This window comes from Podarcis tiliguerta (assembly GCF_965153285.1).
Source record: "Podarcis tiliguerta genome assembly, chromosome: 14".
Taxonomy (NCBI): Eukaryota; Metazoa; Chordata; class Lepidosauria; order Squamata; family Lacertidae; genus Podarcis; species Podarcis tiliguerta.
Window position 1 is genome coordinate 19,577,169 of NC_139547.1, and position 14,699 is coordinate 19,591,867.

Here is a 14,699-nt window from a genome sequence, read left to right on the forward strand (position 1 = left end):
ATTTTGTATTTTGGGACACGGGTGGCGCTGTGGGTAAAACCTCAGTGCCTAGGACTTGCTGATTGCAAGGTCGGCGGTTTGAATCCCCCCGGCGGGGTGAGCTCCCGTCGTTCGGTCCCAGCTCCTGCCCACCTAGCAGTTTGAAAGCACCCCTAAGTGCAAGTAGATAAATAGGTACCACTTTATAGCGGGAAGGTAAACGGCGTTTCCGTGTGCGGCACTGGTGGTGGTTCGCCAGCTGCAGCTTCTTCACGCTGGCCATGTGACCCGGAAGTGTCTTCGGACAGCGCTGGCTCCCGGTCTCTTAAGCGAGATGAGCGCTACCCTAGAGTCAGACACGACTGGCTCGTACGGGCAGGGGTACCTTTACCTTTATCTTCTTGTCTCTCTCCTGAATCTTCTTCCAACATTCAGGTTCATTAGATGTTCCTGATTTTAGTATTATGGCAGAACATAGGCATAAGAGCATTGTGTTCCCAGACTATTAATTATTTCCTGGATCCCACCCCTCATAAATTGCATCTTAAGCTAGAAGGGTCCTAAAATTAATTTTGGAACTGGAGAATGTGCAGTTTGTCCTCAGTGTCAGTTCTTTTCATCCATTTGCTTCTTCCTTGCCTCGCTCCAAACTTACCAATGCACACGTGCATCAATAAATCACTGTGCAGAATAAAATGCATATTGGAGATTGTTTTGGAAAACCATTAGTCGAGGAGGAGGGAAGTCTTAGGCTGAAAAAGCCAAATATTTTATATACAAGATGGATGTTTTGATGGAAAATATCTGGAAAAAACAATAAAAATTATTATATAATAAAATAAAAAATTACTGTGCAAAAGGAGTCATTATAGGATTGGATGTGCAACTGTAACAGTTTTATTTTTTGTGTTGTTTTCCTGATGTGCTCCTCCATGTTTGTAAACCCCTTGTACAGAAAGTATGTTGATGCAATAAGGTATACAAAAATTGCTTGTTTTTGTGTGATGGGGGGCATTGTTTTATGAGCATAACGGGGAGATAAATGAAAGAAAGGAACTGAAAGGTTCAGCAAACTGCAGGGAGATTCAAGGACAATCAAAGAAACATTTAAACATTTCAGTGTAGTATAGTATCAAAATAACATTTTTTTATTTGCAGAATTTGCAGCTGCATTGTTTTATAGTTTCTGGATATCCCATGTTCATATTATAAAGTAGTTGTGTTCTCTGTTATAAATCAAGCAGAGCTAGGAGTTATTTCTTTTTCTTTTTCAGTGGATTTCTTATCAATAAAAAATTTGCTCAAGGCCACATTTTATTCTGAAATGAAAAGCAAACTGGAGAACAGAGAATTTTTAAGAATTTGGTTCCACTTGGCACTTAGGTGCTGCTAATTCCAAACCCCAAGTACCAAGGAGGAATTAAGGTGAGAGAATTTGGGGAGGGTCCTTAGCAGAATTACCAGAGTGGAAATTGCCAGTGTTTGCTTTTTCATCCCATGCTTGCAACAGAAATCAGCCCAGTGCATATGATTGCTAATCGCTGCTGCTGTTGTTTTCTGTCTGCAAACAATATGTAATTGACTACTTCCCGCACCTCTTTGCATTATGTATTCCTTAACACTGAAATGAATAGGCTGGAATAATGTAATGGCAATGCTTTTTACGTAATTAATTACATAAATTATGCAAGTTATGTAATTTTTGCAGACAATGAGATGCATAACACAGTTTTTGGAAGAAGATGAACTGCAGCAGGAAACAGTGCTGCATATGACAAATACAGGACAGGACAGAAAATGATGTCTTCTAAACAGATGTATTTCCCGCAAGTGATATGACAGGGTATGGTACTTGACTTTGACTGATAAACAATGCTGTAGAGCGATGCGTGGAGAAACCAAACAAGATGCTTTTGATGCTGACTTGTTTAAGTTTATTTCTTTTATTAACCATCACCTGGAGGAACATAGTTTCCCTGTAACTCATACATCTTTTTGGATTGCTTATTTAACATAACATGTTGCTAATTCCTCCCCCGCCCTATGCATATCTTGACTATATTTCACTTTGTATTTGGTGACCAATACTCATTATTTGTTGTTTGTATTGTTTAATGTTTTTTTTAAAAAAATAAAAATTATATATACATTTTTACATTCCTACCAGTAACTTCAGACAGGGCACTGCTGAGAATACCATTTGCCCCAGAGACTCTCGTACCTTGTTCTAGAAACTAGGTTTTTAGTGTCGTAACTGAAGCTCCCTGGAATCAATTACCGGCTGAAATTAGCTGGGCACCTGATGTTCAAGTGCTTACCAAAGAAGCTTTTCTTTAAGGCTTTTCCTGAGGTATAACCCAATCATTTACAGAATGTCAGTTGTACATCAGCAGACATTGTTCTTAGAGCGTGGAAAGATGTTCTTATTGTTTTTAGAGTTTGTTCAAATGATCTTCCTTTTCGCTTAGAGTGTGGGCTTTTGTGTTTTATTCTGTTGTTATTTTGTATGATGCTTCGATGGCGTCTTGTGCCTCAGAACAGCCTATAAATTCATAATAATAATAATAAACCTGCACAAGGGAGAGACGGTAGCTCAGTGGTAGAACATTTACTTGTCATGCAGAAGGTCCCAGATCCAGTGCTCAGGATCTCCAGATAGGACTGGGAATGACTTTAGTCCAAAACAATGAAGAGCTGATGTCAGATGGTGAAGACCAACTTCCACCATCCTTGACTGTTGGCCATGCTAACTGGGGTTAAGGGGAATTGGCATCCAACAACGTCCGGAGGGCCACAGGTTCATCATTATTACTGAGCTAGGTGTCCCAAGGCAGCTTCTGATGTTTCTACAAGGCTGTTTTCCCTGTAGAAACTGGGAACTAGAAGATGCAGCTTTGCACAGACGAAGCTTTGGGCAAGAGGAGGGTGATTAACCCTTCAGACAGGAGAAGGGTTCTTTCCCACCCACATCTCCCCTCTACCAGTGGCTTTTACCCTTGCCCTGGTCCTGATGCCAGTAGTTCAGGTCTTCATAACCCTCACTTAGGAACTATAAAGCTGGAGGCCTTTTCTCTCTCTCTACAGAAAGAAACATAAAGTAACAAATGAGACCATTTCACTAGCAGACAAAGTGACCTCTCTGAGACTCATTGCTTCGGGCCCTTTTGACACCGTGTAATTATCATGTCACCATTAATATAATTAACTTAGTTGAATTTTTAAGAGAAGACTGTTTTGGTGTTCCTGGTAGTTCAGAATCCTTGCTAGAACTGTAAAGACAGCATATACTAAACGAAAAGGAAAAAAGGTTTCATTTGACCCAGGTGGTGGTGGTGGGGGCCGAAAATGGATTTTTGTTTTTTTTAAAGTTCCATTAGCATAATTTCAATTTATTTTTCCAGTGGATTTTTGGTTGTTGTTGCCAGGATCAAGATGTTCACTTTGAAATTCAAGATACAAAAATGAGAGAGAGAGAGAGAGAGAGGGAGAGAGAGAGACAGAGAGTTCTTAAAGAACAGGTAGCACTGAGAATAGGTACCTACAACAATTCAGTCATTGCAACCACAGCCCTATAAGGTAGGTCAGCTTTATTATCTCTGCATTGCAGTTGGAAAGGCTGATGTTCAGTGTAGCTTTCCTAAGCCCATTCAATGAGCTCATGGCTGAGCTTCTCATCTCACCATCTTAGATACTGCAGAGCATCAACTCTGCAGCAGATTCTGCTTTCTCCAACCTTTGATTGTGTGGTGCTCCTTGTCATCTAAATTAATTCTGGGTCCCAGTGAAACACTGTGTGTAGCAAATAGTGTGAATTGGCAGGCCCTTCTCGGTATTCCACCTCTCAGGGGAGATCTATTATGCAGTAACAGCTGATAGGACCTCCTCTGTTGTGGCACCCTTCTTTGGATTTCCTTCCCTTCTGAGATATGGCTGGTGTTGACTCATTTTGCTTTACAGCACCAGCTAAAACACAGTTATTTACCCATTCGGAAATGATCAATGTGCACCTTGGGGTTTTTATTAGTAGGCTGCTCTGCAGTTTTAGTGCAATTAAAATTTACCTGCTCATATGCTTAGCTTCTATATTCTGTTTGGTTTAGTAAGTTTTAGCAGGCTCCGCCTTTTGATCATGTGATTGATGAACGGCCAGCAAATAAACTATTGCAGTAGCTGTAGGGATAGTGCATTACAATCCACTGTCAGCAGAAACAGATTTGGTAGTTTAAGCATGTTTGCAGAATAGACAGAAGTTCAGAGGCGGGGGCTGTTGTTGTTTTGCCCTGGCCACAAATGGGACTCTGTGGGGCAGAAATGTCCTGCAGGTATCTGTTGGGAAAACGCCATGGGGGTGCCTACCACACCCACCCTCATGCATGACATCAGGAATGAGGCAGGTAAGGGTGTGGCTTAAAGCTTCTATTTGTTCTTTGGATTTAGCAAGACATGCTCCCCTTATATTTCCTCTTCAAACCACAGAAGGTGGAAGCTCACCTTGCTGGATCCAAAGAACAGGAGCTTTGGAGCTGTGTACAAAGGGCTTTAAAACAGGCCCTCCCTCACTTCTTCAAACCAATGAGATTCAAAGGAGAAACCCTTTATGAACAGCCTCATGGAAAGTTGTCTACAAACAACTGTTTTAAAGGCCTGCGGCCCACTTGCTTTGAAAAACCTAGAATTGAGGTTTCAAAGAGAAGCATCACCTGATGTCATAGTAATGGCTGGTGCATGGCACGTGCAAGGTTCCAACCACCTGCCCACTTTGGCTCACCAGAGGTGGAGGAAATAAAAATCTGGCCATTTGGCAAGAAAGAAAGGCTTCCCTGCCCCTGCTCTATAGGTTAAGGGCGGAATTTCAGCACCTTGGAGAGTTCCTTGAATTTGCTCCCTCCAGAGTGTTTTGCTCTTCCATGTGATTAGATTAGAGCAGGGCTATACTGGCTGGCCCTTCCCCTTCCCCTGAGTCCTTGTGCACTGGTAGTGTGAGGTTGAATCATCTGCAGCAGAGCCCCTTGCATTTCTGGAGGCCCCCCCCCCAATAGTTTTCAAACCCTTGTTATTTATGTTTCGAAACCTGTATGGGCATAGTTCATGGACCTTCACAGGCAGTCATCCTGTAACATGTGGATGAAGGTGTTGCTGGTGACAGAGACATGATGAAGGGGGTGGAATGAGCTAGCATACTCCCCCATTGTGTAAGAAGGACAATGCCTGGATAGAACTAATGTCTGGAACTCAGCTGAGGCATTAATTTGTTTTGGGCCAGTTTGCTCATCCAAAGCACAAGCCTAGATCCAGGCACCAAGCCCATAGTCTAGAACTTTATCATCACTCATCTTGCAACCTGTGCATTGCCTATGCTGGTATATACGGTAGATATAAAGAATATGAGGATTTGAGGGGTAGGAATCTCATGCTCCTCATTGCCAGTCCTGCAGTTCGGACTCTGTGTTGGTGTCTAGAGCCATTGCTTATACCATTAGCATTCTGTGTCAAACTGACATTCCCACCATTCACATGTTGGGTGAGTATCTTCTCTGCCTGGATCAATTCTCTTGCATAAAATATCATGTCAGTGTTTTCTCTCTCTGTTGTACCCCACTGAGGTTTAAAACAGTCTTATTCCTGGGTATGTTTCACTGGGAAGGCGCATTGGTTGAATTCACCAGTGGCTCTCTTTTCTGGCTGGGTGGGTGTATGATAAGTGAAATCAAAAAATATTATACAACATTGAAATACAGAACACCATTAGTGTGAATGGGGAAGCACTACAAACTGGCATTGTACAAAAAACCATGTTTGTCTAGTTCCTTAACAGTTTCAATCGTCTGCAAAAGAGGCATCCATTTTTCTCTCTCTCTGCCTTATTCTTGTGGCATGGGAACATTTCTTTCAAAGGTTGGCCCCAGCAGGATTTTGAGCTTCCTCTACTGTTGTGCACATACTTTTATTTCTGGTAAACATTTATCCAGCATACTGTAGCCTCCCTGGCTGCCTTTGTTTCCTGATCCAAAAAAGCTCCATGGGAGAAGTGAGCCTCTTTATGGCTTCATCTGCACCATAGTTTTAATGCACCATAGCTTCCCTCAAAGGATTGTGGGAGCTGTAGAGTGTTAAGACTGCTGAGAGTTTTTAGGAGACCCATACTTTCCTTCCAGAGCTGCAGTTCTCAGCGTGGTTCAGCATTCAATCCCACTTACCAGGGAACTCTAGGAAATGTAGCTCTGTGTGTGGGGAATAGGGACCTCTGAACAACTCTCAACAACCTTAACAAATTACAGTTCTCAGGATTCTTTGGGGGAAGCCATGACTGTTAAAGTGGCAGCCTTAAATATACAGTACAGATAGGGCCTATGTCTAGCCTTGAGTGTTAATTGAAACTCAGGCACCCAGGAAGGCTGCAGTATGCAGGCCACTGGTGAGATGATTTGTAAAATGAAAGGGCAATTGCAGGGGCTGATCAGACACCTCAAAAGAAAAGTAATTGCCTAGAAACCCCTGCACCCCACCTATGAAAATTTCTCCAAAAAATTATCTCCCTTTTGATACCATAATTTCTGAATGCAAATTCTATTCTCATTAATTTATAGAGAATGCTTTTTTTGGGGGGGGGGGGAATAAATGCAAGTTGTTGTTTTTTGGCACAGCACTACTGTGAGCTGGGAGAGACCTCTCGGAAAACAAACTATTTTATTTTTCCTGAACACTCAACGAGAGAGCTCATAAATATTGAACTGATTTCAAATTAAGCTGAGGGAAAGTCACCCCTCATTAAAATTAATATGGCTCAGCCCTGCCATTGTCAGTTAGGGTAAAATAGCCAGGCAGGAGTGAAGGTTGTTTTATGCTGAACTTGCAAATGGGGGCAGGCTACAGGGCTTCGTGAGCCAGACTTGGCTCCCGGTTGCCAGTCCTTGCAATAGACGTATCTATGAAGATGTCAGATTTTGAATATTGCATACCAATGTCAGCCAGCCAAAGTGATTCAGTGGATAGAGATCTGGATGCGGTCCCGTGAGGTCAGGGCTTGATTCCCTCTCAATGTGTCTTTTGCACTGGGTCGCCTTGGCTAAGTTGCTCTGCCAGTTTCAATTCCTCACATATAAATTGGGAGCAATAGTTGCCCTCGTCACATCCTGCACTTGTTGCAAAGATGAATGGCAGACACAAAGGATATATATATATATATATATATATATATATATATATATATATTTAAAGTGCTGTATAAATGATGATTGAAAATGGTCTTGAATCAAGGCTCTTCTTATTGAATTTATGAGTCTTGTTTCATTGTGACTCTTACAGAAATGTTTCAAGTTGAGTTACTGATTTTTTTGCTGTGCGGATGTCAGAGCAGGTATTTCCTCTTCCCTCCCTTCCTCTGTTCCATTGACATTCCCATTTCCCCCCAGATTTGAGATCTTTGGAAGATGCGCTTTTCAGATAGACAGATAAAGTTCAGATTGGAAATTCTAGTTTGCCAACGTGAATGTATTTATGTTAGTAAGGCTGCAGTTGTAGTCCTGCTTAGCTGGGAGTAAGCCCCATTGAATTCAATAGGACTTTCTCCTGAGTAGACATGGTTAGAGTTGTGCTGCAAATACTCTCTTATATTCCTACCTTTTGGACCCTAAAAAAAAAAAAGCATAGACCTGCACTGCCATTCTACAATGCTGTTTTTTGCTTAATTTTCCAGAGATTCGGTTAGTGTTATTGTTTTATTTTCTGCTTTTAATATAATCTGTACTTGCTTTCGCTGTGATGTTTTGTAACCTGGCCGAAGACCATTTGGTGACAGCTAGGCTATAAATACATATAAATAAATAAGTAATAGACTGAGAGTTTGATAGTATGTAAATATGCTGTTAAATGTAAAGGTTTAATTTAAAAGGCAATGTATAAATAATAAAATTATTATTATTATGCAATAAGATGTCACTATTTTCATTGGTGAAATTTGGCGTTGGTCCACTTAGCTCAATATCTCCTACACTGACTTGCAGTGGAATCACTCTATTGCTAATGCTTGATTGTTTTTTTAAAAAAACACCTTATTGAAGCTGTCTGCAAAAGATTAAAACAATGAAATTGTCAGTGAAAACTACTATTTAAGATACTCGAAAAATAATTAAAATAAGCAAGAAGCTAAAAAACAGATTAACATTGTATGTGTCTGCAAAAGCTTGCCTGCACAAAACTGCTTTTGGCAGGCACCTGAAAGAGTACAGTGAAGGTGTCTGCCTGGTGTCTGTAGGAAGAGAGTCCTAAAGCATAGGTAGGTAAAGGTAAAGGTACCCCTGCCCGTATGGGCCAGTCTTGACAGACTCTAGGGTTGTGCGCCCATCTCACTTAAGAGGCCAGGGGCCAGCGCTGTCCGGAGACACTTCCAGGTCACGTGGCCAGTGTGACATCGCTGCTCTGGCGAGCCAGAGGCGCACACGGAAACGCCGTTTACCTTCCTGCTAGTAAGCGGTCCCTATTTATCTACTTGCACCTGGGAGTGCTTTCGAACTGCTAGGTTGGCAGGCGCTGGGACCGAACAACGGGAGCACACCCCACCGCGGGGATTCGAACCGCCGACCTTTCGATCGGCAAGGCCTAGGCGCTGAGGCTTTTACCCACAGCGCCACCCACGTCCCAAAAAGCATAGGTAATGAAACACAAAAACATTTACCGTATTGGCCTGAAAATAAGCCACACTTTCCCCCCCAAATTCTGACCATGAAAAGCTAAAGTGCGGCCTATATTGACAACCTTACGATATCACTGCGGAAACAGCTGCCCTAGGTCTGTGGCCCTGCCTTGCCTTCCAATGCCGGAATAGAGAGTGCCCTCTCCCCCGCAGGATACCACCACGAGGGCCGTTGGGGGTGTGGGGCAACGGTGCCCGTCCTGTCTGTGGCTCCCAAGCCTCCCCCAAGCAGCCAAAAAGAAGGGCAAAGGGGAGAAGGCTGCTGGCAAAGCAGCATGGCTCCCCCCTCCAGGAAGCAGCCCAGGAGTGTGGGGAATGGTACACTTAGGATTTTCTTCTACACTTGCCTGCAGAATTTTAAGGGAGTGGCTTATTTTCAGGTATTCTCTCCCCCCCCCCCCTTGAATTTTACAGGTGTGGCTTATATTTGGGTGCGGCTTATATTCGGGCCGATATGGTATTTCTTGCAAATTCAGTACAGTGGTACCTCGGGTTAAGTATGTAATTTGTTCCGGTGGTCTGTTCTTAACCTGAAACTGTACTTGACCTGAAGCACCACTTTAGCTAATGGGGCCTCCTGCTGCCGCCCTGCCGCCAGAGCATGATTTCTGTTCTCATCCTGAAGCAAAGTTCTTAACCTGAAGCGCTGTTTCTGGGTTAGCGGAGTCTGTAGCCTGAAGCGTATGTAACCTAAAGCGTATGTAACCCGAGGTACCACTGTACAAGTCACTTGTAACAGTGCCAGTTCCACTCAGCATTATCCCCACTGACTGTTGGTGGTTCTCCAGGGTTTCTTACAGCGGGTAATAATAATAGTAATAATAATAATAATAGGAATTGCACCAGAAGGTCATACATCTGGTATTAGCTTGCTTGATGGAGATCTGTTGGCTTTTTCTGAGGGGAGGGGGAGGGGTGCTGATTGCTTTGCCACTGGAAGTGCTACCTAATGGAACCCCAGCAGCTCCATTAAGTTATGCCCCAGTGGAGAGACCCTGCATTTTCTGTTCCAGACCTTAACACACTGCAGAGTGTAAGCAGCATAACACAGCTGAAGTGGGCTTCAAAGGGAGCTGGTTGAGCCTATCAACTTCCTAAGTACCTGTCTGTCCAGGTTGCAGCGCTTGCTTTGCTGTCTTTTGACAGCTGCCAAGGGGTTGGTGGGTAGGATGGAGAAGCAGAGAAACGCAGCAGATGTTTTGGGAAATGGACTCTTCTCCCTCCTTCCCCCTCTTCCTTTTCCTTTGTGGTCCAGAGCTGCCTTGCCGTCCTGCCTCTCTCTTTTTTTGGTTTCGTTGTTTATCATGCTAAACATATCAGATAATTGAACACTAATGCCTCTGTATGGATCACTAGGCGCAATACGCCTGGAGGACAAATCAATTTTCTTGTTACCTTGCGAGAGCGCGGTCTCGGGTGTGCTGCCTGCGTTTTCCGTTGCTTCTCGTTTGCACGCCACTTAGCGGTTGCAATGCGGCACTCTGTTTTTGCAGCCTGCGCAACTCACATGCAACAAGGACACTGGAGGAAGGGAAAGAGGGCCTGCGTTGTCCTCTAAGCACTCTTTGGACGAGGTTTTATTTTGGACATTTGGGTGCTTTCTGTACACCTCTCATGTGCCAGGGTCTCCAGAAGGATCTTCAGATCAGCCAGGCCTGAGCGCCTTAATTTCTGTGCCAGAAGAGGGAGCCACCTGTTCACTGAGCATCACCTATGCATCTGGTCAGAATGATGCACTGACTCAGCAGTTGTCATGTGACAAAATGCCCCACCCGGTTTCACTCAGTCCTGTAAACTCTTACGATCTGGTTAGTGCCTCACTCTGAGACAACAACAACAACAAAGCAACAACAGCTCAGTTGGTTATAGCATGGTGCTGCTAATGCCAAGGTTGCAGGTTCGATCCCTGTATGGGGCAGCTGCATATTCCTGCATTGCAGGGGGTTGGTCTAGATCAGTGGTTCTCAATCTGTGGGTCCCCAGATGTTGTTGGACTACAACTCCCATCATCACTGACCACTGGTCATGCTGGCTAGGATTGATGGGAGTTGTAGTCCAACAACATCTGAGGACCCACAGGTTGAGAACCACTGGTCTAGATGATCCTCAGGGTCCCTTCCAACTCTATGATTCTGTGATTTCTAACAACTGCATTTATATCCCATCTTTTTCTCCAAGGAGCTCAAGGTGGTATACATGGTTCTCCCCACAACAACTCTGAGAGGTAGTTTAGGCTGTGATGCATTGACTGCCCCAAGATCACCCACTGAAATCCATGATTGAGTGGGGATTTGAACCCTGGTTTTCCAGTACCAGGGACGCGGGTAGCTCTGTGGGTTAAACCACAGAGCCTAGGACTTGCCATCAGAAGGTTGGCGGCTCGAATCCCCGTGACAAGGTGAGCTGCCGTTGCTCGGTCCCTGCTCCTGCCAACCTAGCAGTTCGAAAGCACGTCAAGTGCAAGTAGATAAATAGGTACCGCTCCGGCAGGAAGGTAAATGGCGTTTCCGTGTGCTGCTCTGGTTCGCCAGAAGTGGCTTAGTCATGCTGGCCACATGACTTGGAAGCTGTACGCCGGCTCCTTTGGCCAATAAAGCGAGATGAGTGCCACAACCCCAGAGTCAGCCACAACTGGACCTAATGGTCAGGGGTCCCTTTACCTTTTACCTTTCAGAACCAACACTCTAATCACTACACAGAACTACAACCACAATCACTTTGGTATGGCCCTACAGATAATGTACTGCCTGAACTGTCGGCCGGGGAGAGATGGCAGCATGTGATCTTAACCTGTAGCATCCCCATGTTACAAATGGAGGAAGTGAGTCCCATGTCATTTAAGTGGAATGTTTTGCACTTGGAACCTGGGACATTTGCAAACATTTAGACAATGAGAAATGTTTGCTTTAGCTCTGTGTTAGAGACTCTAGGATGGTCTTCAACTATAGTTGACTCTTTTTTAAAAAAAAATAAAACCAAACCAAAACACCCTGGGGAATGAGATGATGATAGCAAATATTTTTCACGCAACTTTAGGCGAGGGCCCTGTTGGGTCAGGTCCTGGGCTTGTTAATATTGTGCGATGCCCGAGGGGAGAGAGAGTCCTCGCTTGGGTTGCTCCTTACCGTATTGATAAACGTGACTCTGCAGTCCCTCGGAAGCTGTCGGTCTGGCTCCGATATCCACAGAATAACGAGGCGCACTAAAGTGACAGATCTATTTCAGTTTTCCCTTCTTCTATAACGTGCCTGTCACATTGCCCGTGGCTCGTGGAGATTGCTATAATAAAGGGGCACTCAAAATAACAAACCGCTGACATTGCTCTCCCGGAAACGCTTCTTGACCAACAGAAGAATTGAAAACACAGATCGAATGTTTGCAGACATTGTTGTTGAAAACCTACCAGTCAAGGGATTATGAGTGCCTCTTCAGTCTGCAGAGAGGTTTGTGCATGGAAGTTACAAATGTACCCCAAGGATGGCAAACAGGTGGCTTGCCAGAGCTGTTTAACAATCAATTCCTCTTCCCAGAGAACTCTGAGAACTGCAGCTCTGTGGTGAGAGTAGGGGGTCTCCTAACAACCCTCAAGACCTTTCCCAAACTTTGTTGTTGTTTAGTCGTTTAGTCGTGTCCGACTCTTCGTGACCCCATGGACCAGAGCACGCCAGGCACTCCTGTCTTCCACTGCCTCCTGCAGTTTGGTCAAACTCATGCTGGTAGCTTCGAGAACACTGTCCCACCATCTCGTCCTCTGTCATCCCCTTCTCCTTGTGCCCTCCATCTTTCCCAACATCAGGGTCTTTTCCAGGGAGTCTTCTCTTCTCATGAGGTGGCCAAAGTATTGGAGCCTCAGCTTCAGGATCTGTCCTTCCAGTGAGCACTCAGGGCTGATTTCCTTAAGAATGGATAGGTTTGATCTTCTTGCAGTCCATGGGACTCTCAAGAGTCTCCTCCAGCACCATAATTCAAAAGCATCAGTTCTTCGGCGATCAGCCTTCTTTGTGATCCAGCTCTCACTTCCATACATCACTACTGGGAAAACCATAGCTTTTATTATACAGACCTTTGTTGGCAAGGTGATGTCTCTATTTTTTAAGATTTCCCAAACTACAGCTCCCATAATTCTTTGGGAGAATCCAGGACAGTTTAAAGTGGAAATAGCACCCTTCGGGCTGGTGGCAGGATGCCTGGTGGTTTCAGCTACTTCAGGGAGTTGCAAAGTATAATGGTTTGTTTGGTCAATGTGTTGAGCATCCCTTCCCAGACTGGATTAACCCTGGTCACATTCACACAATACATTTCAAGCACTCCTGTGTCACTTTGAGAGTCCTCGCTTCCGCCAAAGAATCCTGGGAACTGTAGTTTGTTAAAGGTGCTGGTAACTGTAGCTCTGTGACAAGTTTTCTAACAACTCTCAGCACCTTTAACAAATTACAATTCCTAGGGTTCTTTGGGGGGAAGTCAGGACAGTTTAAGGTGGCATCATAATGCTTTCAATTTATTGTGCAGATGAAACCAAAATTTCACTGGGTATTTTTTTAAAACATTGATCTCTTTGTTGTGATGTTGTCTTTTTCTACCAAACGGTGGTTTTGATTGGTATTCTATAATGTCTTGATCTTGTTATATTAATGACTTTGCAGAAGATTTTTGTTTTGTTCTGGGGGTGTACTTTGAAATGAAAGCTGCTTTGTGATTTTTGGTTGACATTTGAAGGCAGGCAGGGTACAAACTTTCCATGATTGCTCAAGGTCCACTCAGATGCAGTGGGGCTATTTAAAATCAGAGTTGGTCCCCACCTTCAAATCAGAGACTGTGCCAGAAGCCAAGATCTTTGAATACCAGCATCCTGGAAGAGCAAGTCCAACTGCCCTGAAAATCCTGGAACCATCCTAAAAGCCCTCTAGCCACCGCAGCTTCTTATGGTGCCACAGAGATTCCCGACTTCATTGGCAAGGCTGGTTCAGGACACAGGAAACTGCCTTGAGCTAAGCTGGACCACTGATCCGTCTAGGTTAATGTTATGAATAACAGTTGCTGTGGATCATGACTTGAGGAGAGTTGCCTTTGTCCTCCTTGTGGGCTTCCCAGAGGCATCTGGTTGACCACACTGAAAACAGGATTTTGGGCTAGAAAGGGCAGGGGTCAGCAAACTTTTTCAGAATGGGGCTGGTGCATTATCCCTCAGACCTTGTGGGGGGCGGACACTATTTTGATAAAATAAATGAATGAATTTCTATGCCCCACAAATAACCCAGAGATGCATTTTAAATAAAAGGACACATTCTACTCAAGTAAAAACAAGCTGATTCCTGGACTGTCCCTGGGCCGGATTGATAAAGTGATTGGGCCGGATCCGGCGCCAGGGCCTTAGTTTGCCTACCCATGTCATAGGCCTTTGGCCTGATCTAGTGGGGTTTTTTTAACACTCTTATGGGAGAAAGAGTAAAATAATATTTTTTTCTGTTGTAAATCGGGGAGGGGATAGGAAGGAACAAGCAAACACTACATTTAAAAAGAAAGAAAAATGTGAGTCTATCCCTTTGTCTTATCCCCACAAGAAGCTTAGCTTTCATTGTGGCCGCTGCTCAGTTTTGAAAACCTATTAATTAATTAATTGTCTGAGTGTTAATCAATCAATCAATTAAATCTGCATACATTTGCAAATAATGGGGGTGGAGTGGGAGAGAACAGTAGTTCCTAAAGAAAAACCCGGGTTTTCGTTGGGTTGGAACCTGGCTAGGTTGAACATAGTTTCCTTTTAATTTAATGGGTCTTAAGACATGACTCATTTGTCCCATTGATGTCAATGGGGGTCTAAGTCCAGCTTTAAAATCTGCCTCTTTTCTCTCCACAGACACATAGAATTTTGGAAGAATTTGCAGACACTGAACGCCGTAGATATGGAGCTGTACACAGGACTCCAGAGACTGTGAGTATGTTTGAAAAATTTCCTTCCCTAGGGACACTCTTGGGCATTAAGATCAGCAGAGGGGGACCTCAGGGCTATTCCAGAGCCCTCTGAAGT

At 44.1% G+C, this 14,699-nt stretch overlaps 1 protein-coding gene across 3 annotated transcripts in view; it reads left to right on the top strand.

The window, feature by feature from the left end:
- The window catches only part of NTRK3 (neurotrophic receptor tyrosine kinase 3), a 409,192-nt gene that overhangs the window by 94,267 nt on the left and 300,226 nt on the right, over positions 1 to 14,699 (top strand). For all 3 annotated transcript variants that reach the window (XM_083411960.1, XM_083411958.1, XM_083411959.1), the window contains exon 2: positions 14,529 to 14,603. In XM_083411960.1, coding sequence (XP_083268086.1) covers positions 14,529 to 14,603 — 75 coding nt within the window. The remainder of the gene's footprint in view (positions 1 to 14,528; positions 14,604 to 14,699) is intronic.